This window comes from Schistocerca gregaria, chromosome 3 (genome assembly GCF_023897955.1).
Source record: "Schistocerca gregaria isolate iqSchGreg1 chromosome 3, iqSchGreg1.2, whole genome shotgun sequence".
Taxonomy (NCBI): domain Eukaryota; kingdom Metazoa; phylum Arthropoda; class Insecta; order Orthoptera; family Acrididae; genus Schistocerca; species Schistocerca gregaria.
The window spans coordinates 617,687,410-617,699,919 of record NC_064922.1 but is presented as its reverse complement, the minus strand read 5'-3'; the positions used below and the strand labels follow the sequence as shown (position 1 = coordinate 617,699,919).

Here is a 12,510-nt window from a genome sequence, read left to right as displayed (position 1 = left end):
GAGATGAATATTGTAACCCACAAATCCTCCAAAAATTAACGAAAAATTTACCTATCCAAAAAAGCAGATAAAAATTCACTTGACGCCTTTCTTAGAGACAATCTCCACTCCTTTCAAACTAATAATATGAGTGTAGGCCAGATGTGGCTTGAATTCAGAGAAATAGTATCGGCAGCAGTTGAGGGATTTATACCAAATAAATTAACAAACGGCGGAGCTGATCCTCCTTAGTACACAAAACGGGTCGGAACACTGTTGCAGAAACAACGAAACAAACATCCTAAATTTAAACACACAAAATCCCAAAGATTGACGATCTTTTACAGAAGCTCGAAACTTAGCGCGGACTTCAATGCGAGATGCTTATAACAGCTTCCACAACGAAATTTTGTCTCGAAACTGGCAGAAAATACAAAGAGATTCTGGTCTTATGTGACATACGTTAGCCGCAAGAAACAATCAAGGCCTTCTCTGAGCGATAGCAATGGAGATACTATCGGGGACTGTGCTGCCAAAGCAGAGTTACTAAACACAGCCATCCGAAATGCCTTCACAAAGACGAAGTAAATATTTCAGTGTTCGAATCAAGAACAGCTTCCAACACGAGTAACGTAAAAGTAAATATCCTGGGAGTAGTGGATGAACTTAAATCACTTAATAAAAGCAAGTGTTCTGGTCCAAACAGTATACTAATTAGGTTCCTTGCAGAGTATGCTGATGCATTAGATCCATACTTAACAATCATACACAACCGTTCGCACGATAAAAGATCCGTACCCAAAGACTGGAAATTTGCACAGGTCACACCAATATCAAGAAAGGTAGTAGGAGTAATCCGCTTAGTTACAGACCCATATCATTAACGTTGATATGCAGCAGGATTTTGGAACATATATTGTGGCCGGCTGGAGTTGCCGAGCGGTTCTAGGCGCTACAGTCTGGAACCGCGCGACCGCTACGGTTGCAGGTTCGAATCCTGCTTCGCGCATGGATGTGTTTGATGTCCTTAGGTTAGTTAGGTTTAAGTAGTTCTAAGTTCTAGGGGACTAATGACCTCAGAAGTTAAGTCCCATAGTGCTCAGAGCCATTTGAACCATATATTGTGTTAGAACATTATGAATTACCTCGAAGAAGGCGGTCTATTGACACACAGTCAACATGGGTTTAGAAAACATCGTTCTTGTGAAATACAACTAGCTCTTTACTCGCATGAAGTGTTGAGTGCCATTGATAAGGGATTTCAGATCGATTTCGTATTTCAGGATTTCTGGAAGGCTTTTGACACTGTACCACACAAGCGGTTTGTAGTGAAATTGCGTGCTTATGGAATATCGTGTCAGTTACGTGACTGGATCTGTGATTTCCTGTCAGAGGGGTCACAGTTCGTAGTAACTGACGGAAAGTCATCGATTCCTGGCGTCCCCCAAGGTAGTGTTACATGCCCGTTGCTGTTCCTTATCTATATAAACAATTTGGGGGACAATCTAAGCAGGCGTCTTACGTTGTTTGCAGATGACGCTGTCGTTTATCGACTAGTAAAGTCGTCAGAAGTTCAAAACAAATAGCAAAATGAAGTAGAAAAGATATCTTTATGGTGCGAAAATATACTACTGACCCTAAATAACGAAAAGTGTGTGGTCTTCCACATGAGCGCTAGTAGGAATTCGTTAAACTTCGGTACACAATAAATCAGTCAAATCTGAAGGCCGTAAATTCAACTAAATACCTAGGAATTACAATTACGAACAACTTAAAGTGTAAGGAACACACAGAAAATGTTGTGGGGAAGGCTAACAAAAAAAATGGTTCAAATGGCTCTGAGCACTATGGGACTTAACTTCTGAGGTCATCAGTCCCCTAGGACTCAGAACTGGAAGGCAAACCAAAGATTGCGTTTTATTGGCAGGACACTAAGAAAATGTAACAGACCTACTAAGGAGACTGCCTACACTACTCTTATACGTCCTCGTTTAGAATACTGCTGCGCGGTGTGGGATCCTTACCAGATAAGACTGACTGAATACATCGAAAAAGTTCAGAGAAGGGCAGCACGTTCTGTATTATCGTGAAATATTGGGGAAAGTTCCCCTGAAATGATACAGGATTTGGGGTGGACATCATTAAAAAATGGCGTTTTTCTTCGCGGCGGAATCTTCTCACTAAATTTCAGTCACTAACTTTCTCCTCCAAATGCGAGAACATTTTGTTGGCGCTGACCTACATAGGAAGAAACGACCACCATAATAAAATAAGAGCAATCAGAACTCGCACAGAAAGATATGGATGTTCGTTTTCCCCCCTCTCTGTTCGAGATCGGAATAATAGAGAATTATTGTGAAGATGGTTCGATGAACCCTCTGCCAGGCACTTAAATGTAATTTGCAGAATATCAATGTAGATGTAGACACAAATATAAAAAAACTTGATAATTTCCGTACTTTCGTTCTATTATGTCATATGGGATCATGTTCTGGGGTAACTCATCAAACCGAGCAAATTTTTTAACGTGCGAGATCGCGTAATAAGATTCATTCGCGGTGTAAATTCAAGAACATCATGTACAACCCTGTTCAAGGAACTTGGTACTCTAACTACTGCTTCTAATTATATTTATTCCTTAACGAAATTCGTTGCAAGTAATACGTCTCTATTTTCAACCAATAGCTCAATACATAGTGTCAATCCTAGATTAATAACAATCTACATAAGGTCGAAAATCAATTACCTATGTCCAAAAAGGCGCCCAATTTTCAGAAACACATATTTTCAATAAACTGCCAGCAACCTTTAAAAACTTGGTTCCAGATAAAGCACGGTTTAAGTAGAGCCTGAAAGGCTTTTTGGTAGCAACTCCTCCAACTGAGATGAATATCTTAACAGGGACTGTTAGACAAGCTTAGGTAAAAATGTCTGTTAGATTTCAGTTTTGACAACACTTGGTCGTCACAGTCAAGCTTAGGTATTTTGTGTATGATAAATTTATTAAAGGTGCATAACAATGTTTTATTATGACAGTATATTGATTCCGTAAATATTAGCAGTTTGTTTACTGTGATTTATCGCCTATTTTGAGAATCTCTCAATCCCCTGACAAATAATCAGGCTAGGTATTATATTCAAATGTTTTATTTTTTGAATTTAATATAACATAATCTGTACACCAACAGGAGAAAATCTGATCTGCATTTCCCTTCAAGGAAGCTACCTTTGAGACAGAAAGGGATGAATCAAGGCTGTTTTAAAACTATGACAGTCTGCCCGTAGTAATAAAATGCATGGCAGATAGCCGAAGATTTTCAGATGTAGACTAAAGATGCTTCTCCTTCAATTTTTTCATCATGGCACGCTACGGATCAATCTGTTAACAAAACCTTTATTTCTTGTAACAGATTATGGACTTCACAACCTGACTTAGACTGATTACGCTACAAATTAGTCCTTCACCACAACCATAGAGTGAGCCATTATCAAACTCTAAACTTAATAACCGATTTCGAGACAGTTTGCCCATGGTTAAAACACAAAACAGTGGTCATTTCACTCTTCATACGTACTGAAAATAAAACGAAGAGTAGGCTGGCCATTTCCAGCTTCAGTATGCACACAGTCCCAATATCTAGTTGTCGAAAGCTTTATTACAGATTTGTGATCCAGTGGTTTTTATTTGCAATGAAGAGTGTCACCTCTGCTAGACAGTTTTTGTACCTACGTCAAAGTTAGTTATGTCGGCTAGAAATTGTTCAAAAAATAAATGTGCATAGAGTCTACTTGCGCTTAAATTAGTAAAATAAAATTTTATTGTAAGGAAGTAAAATAATATACCAAAAAGTGGCCTTGTAGTGGACAAAAAATAAACATGATAAAAAAGCGGTGATCGCACTAACCTTTTTTCCCAGAAAATAGGAGTAAAATATTCCACTATTAAATAATGCTTTGAGAAACAGTAGAAATTTTTTTTTCGCCCAGTAACAATTGTTTGAACGTGCTACAGGCAAAAGACGCATTCCAGAAGTAAACAGGCATCGTCTGGAAAAGTAGAACACATAGGAAACTTAAATATGTATCAGCGACATCAGCCGCATACCGTAAGCACTTTGAGCTCATCTGGAGACGAAACATCTTAAGAGCCCACTCACAAAACTTAAAAGTCCAAAGTCCAGAGGTGGTAAGTCCTTACATAGGCACCTTATGTAGGAACCGCTCGTGCGACGTAAGTATTATGTTCCCAGTATAAGCGTCGAACAAATGGATTCTTGATTTTGCGATGCTTCGTTATTGTGTCTTCGCAATAACTAACTAAGCTAAAGAAACATGCAAGGAGAAAATGCGAAAGGAGTATGAATTGTGGCCACTTAAAAATTAGACAAAGTTTCAACGCGCAAATAAAATCGTCACGTAATAGCAATAAATGCTTCATAAAATTCCGTTTGACCCTCTTTGTCAACTTTTATTTTAAATAATTTATCAGTAGAAATAAGACCTTACACTGTAAAAGTGTTTCAGTAAATGTTTTGTTATAAATTTTTTTTGCGAAATTCGCTTCTCTATAATGGTTTACCTACAGCTTGCTTACCTCTCAGAGACTGTAGCCTTGGTATACGGCATCTCAACTTTCTGGGTTTTCTTTCTTCCCTGCATGATCAGAAAGCTCCGTTAAAGCATGCTCAGACGTTGATTTCGCCATAGTAAATAGGATTGCATGACTGGATCACTTTATTGCAGAGTATCGATTATCATCTACATTCCTGTATGGCCGATGAAGTATAAGCTTATGATGTCCCTGGGTTTTGATCAGGGTTATCTTCATAAGGGCACATCGCCAGTTGTGGATCATCGACGGAGGTGTTGTCTCCCACTTTCCCATCTGAGCATTGTCGTATCGCTGAAAGCAATGTTGTACTGCAAAGTAAGACACGAAGTACATTCGTGACATTTCTTGATATTGCAATGAGGAAAAGGGATACTCTCCACATTCGATGGCCAAATGTTGAAGTGAGGTAACGTATCGTCATCCACTGGGCAGAAGGGAAATGTCAGGTATCTGTAACTGTAGGTCTTAAGTCAAGACTCTTACAGTACTGCCATTATGTCAGTGGAAACCTAACTTACGCCGCTGCGTAATTTGTGTGTGGTGTACAGGTTTTATTAAATATTCTAACGATAAGTTGTCTCAGTTTGTTCATAGTTAATGTGGTACAATATAAACAAACAATATATTGCCCATGGTGAATAGAGGATTCCATGATTTTAAACATGTAAATTCGTTTGAAAATGCAGTAATCGGCAACATGTTTAGGGTCAATTATATTTCGTTAAACCGTTCAGTATTGAGCGTTGCTTGTTCCTTTCTTATGATTAGCAGAAATTGTAATTCTTTCGTATGAATGCTACATGTTTAATTTGCAGTACATGCTCGACTTGTGTTCGTACACTGAGTCATTAGAGGTAAAGTGAATATCTGCGTTCGACTTACCACTTAAACTGTTCATTTTCAATTTAGTGGCACATTTCATAGCGTGATACGTCGCACTGGTATGTAACTACAATCGATACCTTAGGTGAAAGTCGTGAAACGTGTTTCACTTAGGGAAAAACGCACTTATTTACCACTTGTTTAAGTAATTATTTATTTTTGCTACCTAGGTTTCGAATTATTCGCCTATTGGCTAGCAATGCTCACGAAGATGGTGTTTTACGTTCAGCAGCTATTCAGGGTGGTTCTTGCGGTATTTCAGACAGTGACAGCGTCTGTCCATAGGACCCAGAGTGCAGAATTTCTACACCAACACCACACACGTTTCTGGATTTGCAGGCAATGCTGCGCAGCCGTGGAGACGTTTATGTGCAGCGTCCGGCTTTTGTGGTTCTGTAAGTGTGGTCCACACTGATTTACGTGTTATTTCTATCTATTGGAAACGAGTAACTTATACAAGAGCTCTTATGTAATTTTCGATCGATATTGAAAGTAACGTTCATTCCAGCTTCATTTTGACTTCACCTTTCAAACTTTGCTCTGAAGAATCCTGTCGAGTATGTGCTGCAACCAGGCTGCGGACTCTACACATGAAGCACCCACACAAACTGTAAATCGTATGAAGTGCCCAAATGCAGTCATAGTTCAACGGAATAAAGATCATACAGCCCGTGTCACTGATTGATGCCTCTTCAGTGCAATCATACGTCAGTGTGAATAATAAATAAATAAATAAACTGAATCGGTTCAGATACAGCAAACTGACATTTTACCACCAACTAATGCTGCACTTAACGAGCAGTACCGCTTTGAAAGCTATGCACTAATGGTACTCTGCAGGCCGCCGCACAGCTTGTTCAGGTGGCAATTATAGTGTGGACTGTCTGTGTTTTAAACCACCCTCTATCTTCAAAAATACTGCGTACAGTCCTTCTATGCTAACTGTGTCGAAAGCCTTGATTAGGTTGATAAAGACAATGAACAGAGGGGTTTTCTGCTCGCAAGCTTCTAAAGTCTGACCAACGCGACACGGGCAAATGTTTTTCCAGGTGTACTCAGAAGTGAGATTCCACGGTGACAGTTGCAATCGCCGCGATCACACTTTACCTTTGTATACGGTAACAATATTGGAATAGCATATGTCTTGCGGCACAGTACCATCAGCCCAACATTTCAGGAAGAGGTTGAAAAGCAGCGTAACAACTGGCTTAACTTTTACAATTTCTGTGGAGATGTTGTCTTTACCAGGGCACTTCCCACATTTGAGCTGTACAATTGCTCTTTGGAGCTCCTCCATAGTAGGCGTGGCATCCTAGTCATGGTAAGGTGTCATCTGAGGAACATCATCCATTGCGTTTGGACTAAAGTTGATAGGATGTGAGTAGAGGCTGGAGTAATGTTCTACCCAACGGTGCAATTGGCGATTTCGATCTGTGACGACTTTTCCATTTATTTCCTTGAGTGGTACGCTCTTCTTTGGAATGGTTCCAATGGCCAGTTTGATGCACTAGTACACACCACCAATGTCGCCAGCATTGAAACACTCCTGTATGCCAGAGCAAAGTTGCTCTCGATAGGAATTGAAGAAGTTGCGGACAGTGCGTTGAACAGCTGCCTTTGCTTTGCTTTGCTTTGCTTTGCTTTGCTCCCTGCTTGTAGAATTGCATGGGTTTTTATGCCAGACGACAGAGGCCTGACGCATAGCCTCAAGGAGAGGTTTCAGGACATCTACGTTACCGATGAACCAATCCTGGGATTTTGCTTCCGGATTAGCGAACATATTTCCAGTCGTAACGGTAAGAAGCGATTTTATCTTCTGCCAGTCTTCAGAAATAGGAGCGGCTGGGTCCCAGGGATCCATCCCTTTTCGTATCTCGTCACTAAACACTTCTGTTCCAGCAGTATTTCTTGTTTGGCAAAGATTAATTTTTGTTGTTCTGCCAGAGTGGAACTTTTTATTCACAAAGCGCACTTTCGTCGCTACCTGTGTATGATCCGTGTCAGTCTGCACTAAAGAAAGAATGTGTATGAAGAAAATAATGCAGATCTTTCCTTTTAGTTAAAACAAGATCTAATTGGTGCCAATGTTTTGAACAGGATCTCAGGACGCATTATGGGCGAAGTACACTTGTTTAATTCGAATCAGTTTTGTACTGTCATCTACCAAATCCTCGATTTCTGTCAAACTCATTCTCCTTGGTCTTATAATTTTCAGTTACATCGGTGTATGTAACGGTGATTACATTAGGTACAATAGCGGAACACTACCTATATGTCTAATACAAATTGCTGATTTTATCAGTCGATGTTAGCGACTATATTACACTGAATCACACTGAACCGCCAAAGAAACTGGTATAGGCAGACGTATTCAATTATAGAGATTGTAAAGAGTCAGAATACGGCGCTGCGGTCGGAAACGCCTATATAAAACAAAACAAGTGTCTCGCGCAGTTTTTAAATCGGTTGCTGCTGCTACAACGGGAGGTTATCAAGATTTTAGTGAGTTTGAACGTGGTGTTACAGTCGGCGCAGGAGCGATGGGACACAGCATCTCAGAGGTAGCGATGAAGTGGGGATTTTCCCGTACGACTATTTCACGAATGTACCGTGAATATCAGAAATCCGGTAGAACATCAAATCTCCGACATCACGGCCACCTAAAAAGCTCCTACAAGAAAGGGACCAACGACGACTGAAGAAACCCGTTCTGCGTGACAGAAGTGCAATCCTTCCGCAAACTGCTGCAGATTTCAGTGCTGTGTCAAGTGTCAGTGTGCGAACCATTCAACGAAACATCATCGATATGGACTTTCGCAGCCAAAAGCCCACTCGTGTACCCTTGATGACTGCACGACACAAAGCTTTAAGCCTCACCTGGGACCAACGACGAATTGGACTGTTGATGACTGGAAACATGTCCTCTGGTACGACGAGTCTCGTGTCAAATTGCATTGAGTGGATGTACGTGGACGTGTATGGGTATAGAGACAGTCTCATGAATCCATGGACCCTGTATGTCAGCAGGGAACTGTTAAAGCTGGTGGAGGCTCTCTAATGGTGTGGGGTCTCTAATGGTGTGGGGCGTGTGCAGTTGGAGTGATGTGGTACACTAGCTACGCCTAGAAACGACTCTGACAGGTGTCTGATCACCTGCATCCATTCATGTCCATTGTGCACTCCGACGGACTTGGGCCATTCCAGCAGAACAATGCGACACCCCACACATCCAGAACTGCTGCAGAGTGGCTCCAGGAACACTCTTCTGAGTTTGAACACTTCCGCTGGCCACCAAACTCCCCAGACATGAACATCATTTAGCATATCTGTGATGCTTTACAACGTGCTGTTCAGAAGAGATCTCCACCTCCTTCTACTCTTACCGATTTATGGACAGTCATGGAGGATTCATGGTTCGATTCTCTCCAGCACTATTTCAGACATTCGTCGAGTTCATGCCACGTCGTGTTCCGGCACTTCCGCCCTACACGATATTACGCAGGTGTACAAGTTTCTTTGGCTCTTTATTTTGCCGCATATGGTTCTTGCAATTAATATTCTTATCTGAAGAAAATAAGGGATCTCGATCCACTTGTTGCTTTGTCACTGCGTTATAGGGGTTCTAAGCTTATCGAATTTCGAGCATTGAGATAAATCATTAGCTATAAATATATGCTTGTAGGATAGAAGATTGTATACTTCTTAAGCTGTTGTAGGATACAAGGTAGCATCAAAGGTTGGAAGCTAGGGTGGAAAGAGGCGACAGGCTGAAACGAATATCTCTTTAAACATTTTTACTAACTTAAGAGTTACGAACCTTGATAAAATGTTTTTATTTGTAATTTCTTGCAGGCAAGGGGAGAAACAAAGTCCACCTGTTGAAGTGAAGACGGAAGTAGTTGACGACGAGCCAGAGGAAATAGAGGAAGAAATTGAGGACGTCGAAGACGTAGAGGACGTGGACGACGAAGAGGAGTTGGTCGAAGACGAAGAGGAAGCGATAGCTGAGGACGAAGACGACGAGGAGGCGGAATCTCTGGGTGAGAGGTAAGTGCTAAAGTTCTAGCTCTTTTTAACGACTGCATCAGAAAGTTTGATTTTACTGCCTCCGGCACGTCTCGAAAACTAAATTCCGTTTGTCACCCTGTGAAATTCTTAATTTTGTTTCCAGTAGATGCTAATCCATTCTGGATGAACAAACGAGTGTTTCAGTCGGTGGCATTGACTAAGAAATAACTAGGATAGGTTAAAAACGCTCTGATTAGTTTTTCAGGAACGTTACAAGGATTTATAACAAATACTGCAGTATGCTTAGATAGACTAATAGCAGTCATCAGATAATGCCGTTAATTTATTACTTCAGAACGAAGAACTAGTCTGGAACCTATTCTCATAAAAGTAAAAAAAATTCACATAAATTCTTCAGATATTTTTCTATGGTGTTACGATCTGTAACGGGATCCATGCAGCATTGTGAGACCAAATCAGTAGCTGTTTGATAAAAGAACCAGCGACTCTGACACACAAACCGCCGACGTGGCGCCAAAACCAAACATTTGCATCAAGCTGGGTGCCAAGCGGCATTTATTTGACGTGGCCTTTGAAATACCACTGACAAGACGTACGTGCACCACAGACAAATCTCTCTTTAATTTTTTTGATCATGTAAGCTGAGGTAATACGTGTTATCTTACACATCTGCACTGCGTGTTCTATTTGAAGAGCACAGATCTGCGGTAGAGGGAATTCTAGCGCCGCTCGGACAGTGCGTGTGAGTTGTTTGTTGCATAGACATACGTCGCGACCTCCATCCGTAAAACATAGGAGCGCGTGTGCTGCTTACCCTCGTGTAACTCCCATGCATGTCACATCGCAATGCAAATGAGCCACTCCTGCTCTGCTTTTATACGGGTAAACTACACGGAGGTATCTTCAGCCCACTAATAATTCACAAGAATCGGCATTCTTTCATTCACACACTTTGCAACCTTCTTCGCCCCTCAGCCTCTAATGTTCTCGTCCTGGGTCTAATTCCCGATTTTACAGCTGACAGTCTGTTGCCTCTGTATTCACAATTCTAACAATTCCTTCCGTAGTCTACGTCTTATGACGACACGTGGAACGTGTGTCGGAAAGATAGATTGAACTTTCGAGGAGCTGGAGTGTTTATAATGAGAAGCAGAAACATTGGGTCCAGCGAATGAATATGAGGATAGAGAAACGGGGGCCGATGGACATATATCAGTAATAGATTGTTGCTGGCGACCACAAGTTTCACAAGATTTACGCACATCACTTTTAGAGTTACTCAGAGACACCTAAATTCGATAAAGGTACGTGGCGAGTTTAACCTGCCCAGTATGAACTGGGAAAACTACGCGTACTTTACCGGCGGTAAGAACAAATAGTCATGCGAAATAACACTGAAGATGTTGTCTAACAATAGCCACAAGTAGTAGTCCGACAATCTACAGGTGAAAGAATTATTGTAGAGCACCTGACTACAAACAAACGTTATGTTATCGAGTGTGTCATCGATGAGAGAGCGATTAGCGACAAAAATGGACAGGAATTATGGTCGCCAGAGGCAAAAAGTTTACCAAGAAAGCTAGGGAAGTATTTCTCTTTGGTCAAACTGATTGTCAGTATCGACTTAGAGGATGAACAGAGAACATTCACTTCACACTAGGCAAACGTGGAACAATTCTGGTTAAATCTTAAAAATGTTGTAAACTTTAGTGTAGATAAATACTACTAATTAAATTAATAAATTACTTTAAAGATTCAGCATGTATTTAATGGTAACATTCGGCTATTGGTGCAAGAAAACTACTATGCTCTCTCTACAAGAGTGGTTGCAGGGGTGGTGGTAGAGCATGGCTGGTGGTGCAGCTTTCAGAAGGGCCAGCAGTAACCTTAACATTTTTCAGAAAATCCTCGGAAGGTCTGTTCATGTCTTGAGTTACTGAACGAATCGAAACTATCTATCGAATCCCCCGTGGTCCCACCAGGTATTGATACTGTAGACAATTGATATAAAAACAGATTTTCTCATTTAAACACGTATTTGCGCATTTGGTTACTACCACACACGTCTGACCGCCACACAGACTCTCAAATGAGAGACATTATAACTAGTTTCGGTGCAGAAAAATAGTTAAGGCTTCTAGAAGCGAACAACACAATACACCCACGCGGAATTAGAGTTAAGTTTTAGATTGGAAACGATGGTGAACTATAATATTTTCGAGAATCTCCCCCGTCGCGAATAGTCCTATACGAATGGGAAAGTGTGAAACTCCCTACTGCTTTTTAAAAAATAAAAAGTATAATATATACACCGACGGAAAAAACAATCGCAACACCAAAAAATAATTATTCTAGAGTAATGAAATACATTTGTCTTGGTAACATGTAAGTGATTAACATTCCAAGATCACAGCTGAATGTAAGCCCGAGATGAGCCATTGCAAATGTGAAATGCTTGTACGTTAGTAAACTGTAAGGCCGCCAGAATATTTAATGCAAGCATACAGATGTGCAAGCAGTGTGTTGTACAGGTGTCTGGTCTCAGTTTATGGGACGGAGTTCCACACTCATTGCACTTTATTTGTCGATACGGAGATGGTTAATGCTGTTTGTGGATGAGGCTGGAGCTGGTCCCCGATGATGATCCATATGTGCTCGATTGGAGACATATAGTGGTCGAGCAGGATAAGCAACGTGACGCTCTGTAGAGCATGTTGGGTTGGGGTACAACAGTGGTACGCGGCCGAGCGTTATCCTTTTGGAAAACGCCTCGTGGAACGCTGTTCATGAACGACAGCACAGCAGGTCGAATCACCAGACTTGCAGTTACGGTGCGTGGGATAATCACGAGAGTTCTCTTTTTGTTATACGAAACAGCACCCCAGACCATAACTGTAGTTCAGTATGTCTAGCGCGTGGACAGGTTGGGTGTAGTCCCTCAGTTGACCTCCCCCCTAACCAATACGCAGCCATCACTGTTACTGACACAGAACCAGCTTTCATCAGAA

At 41.2% G+C, this 12,510-nt stretch overlaps 1 protein-coding gene across 5 annotated transcripts in view; it reads left to right on the top strand.

Annotated features, from left to right (window-relative positions):
- Positions 1–12,510, top strand: part of LOC126353854 (uncharacterized) — an 830,655-nt gene that overhangs the window by 616,585 nt on the left and 201,560 nt on the right. For all 5 annotated transcript variants that reach the window (XM_050003019.1, XM_050003018.1, XM_050003020.1 and 2 more), the window contains one exon: positions 9,326–9,520. In XM_050003019.1, the coding sequence (XP_049858976.1) occupies positions 9,326–9,520 (195 nt within the window). The remainder of the gene's footprint in view (positions 1–9,325; positions 9,521–12,510) is intronic.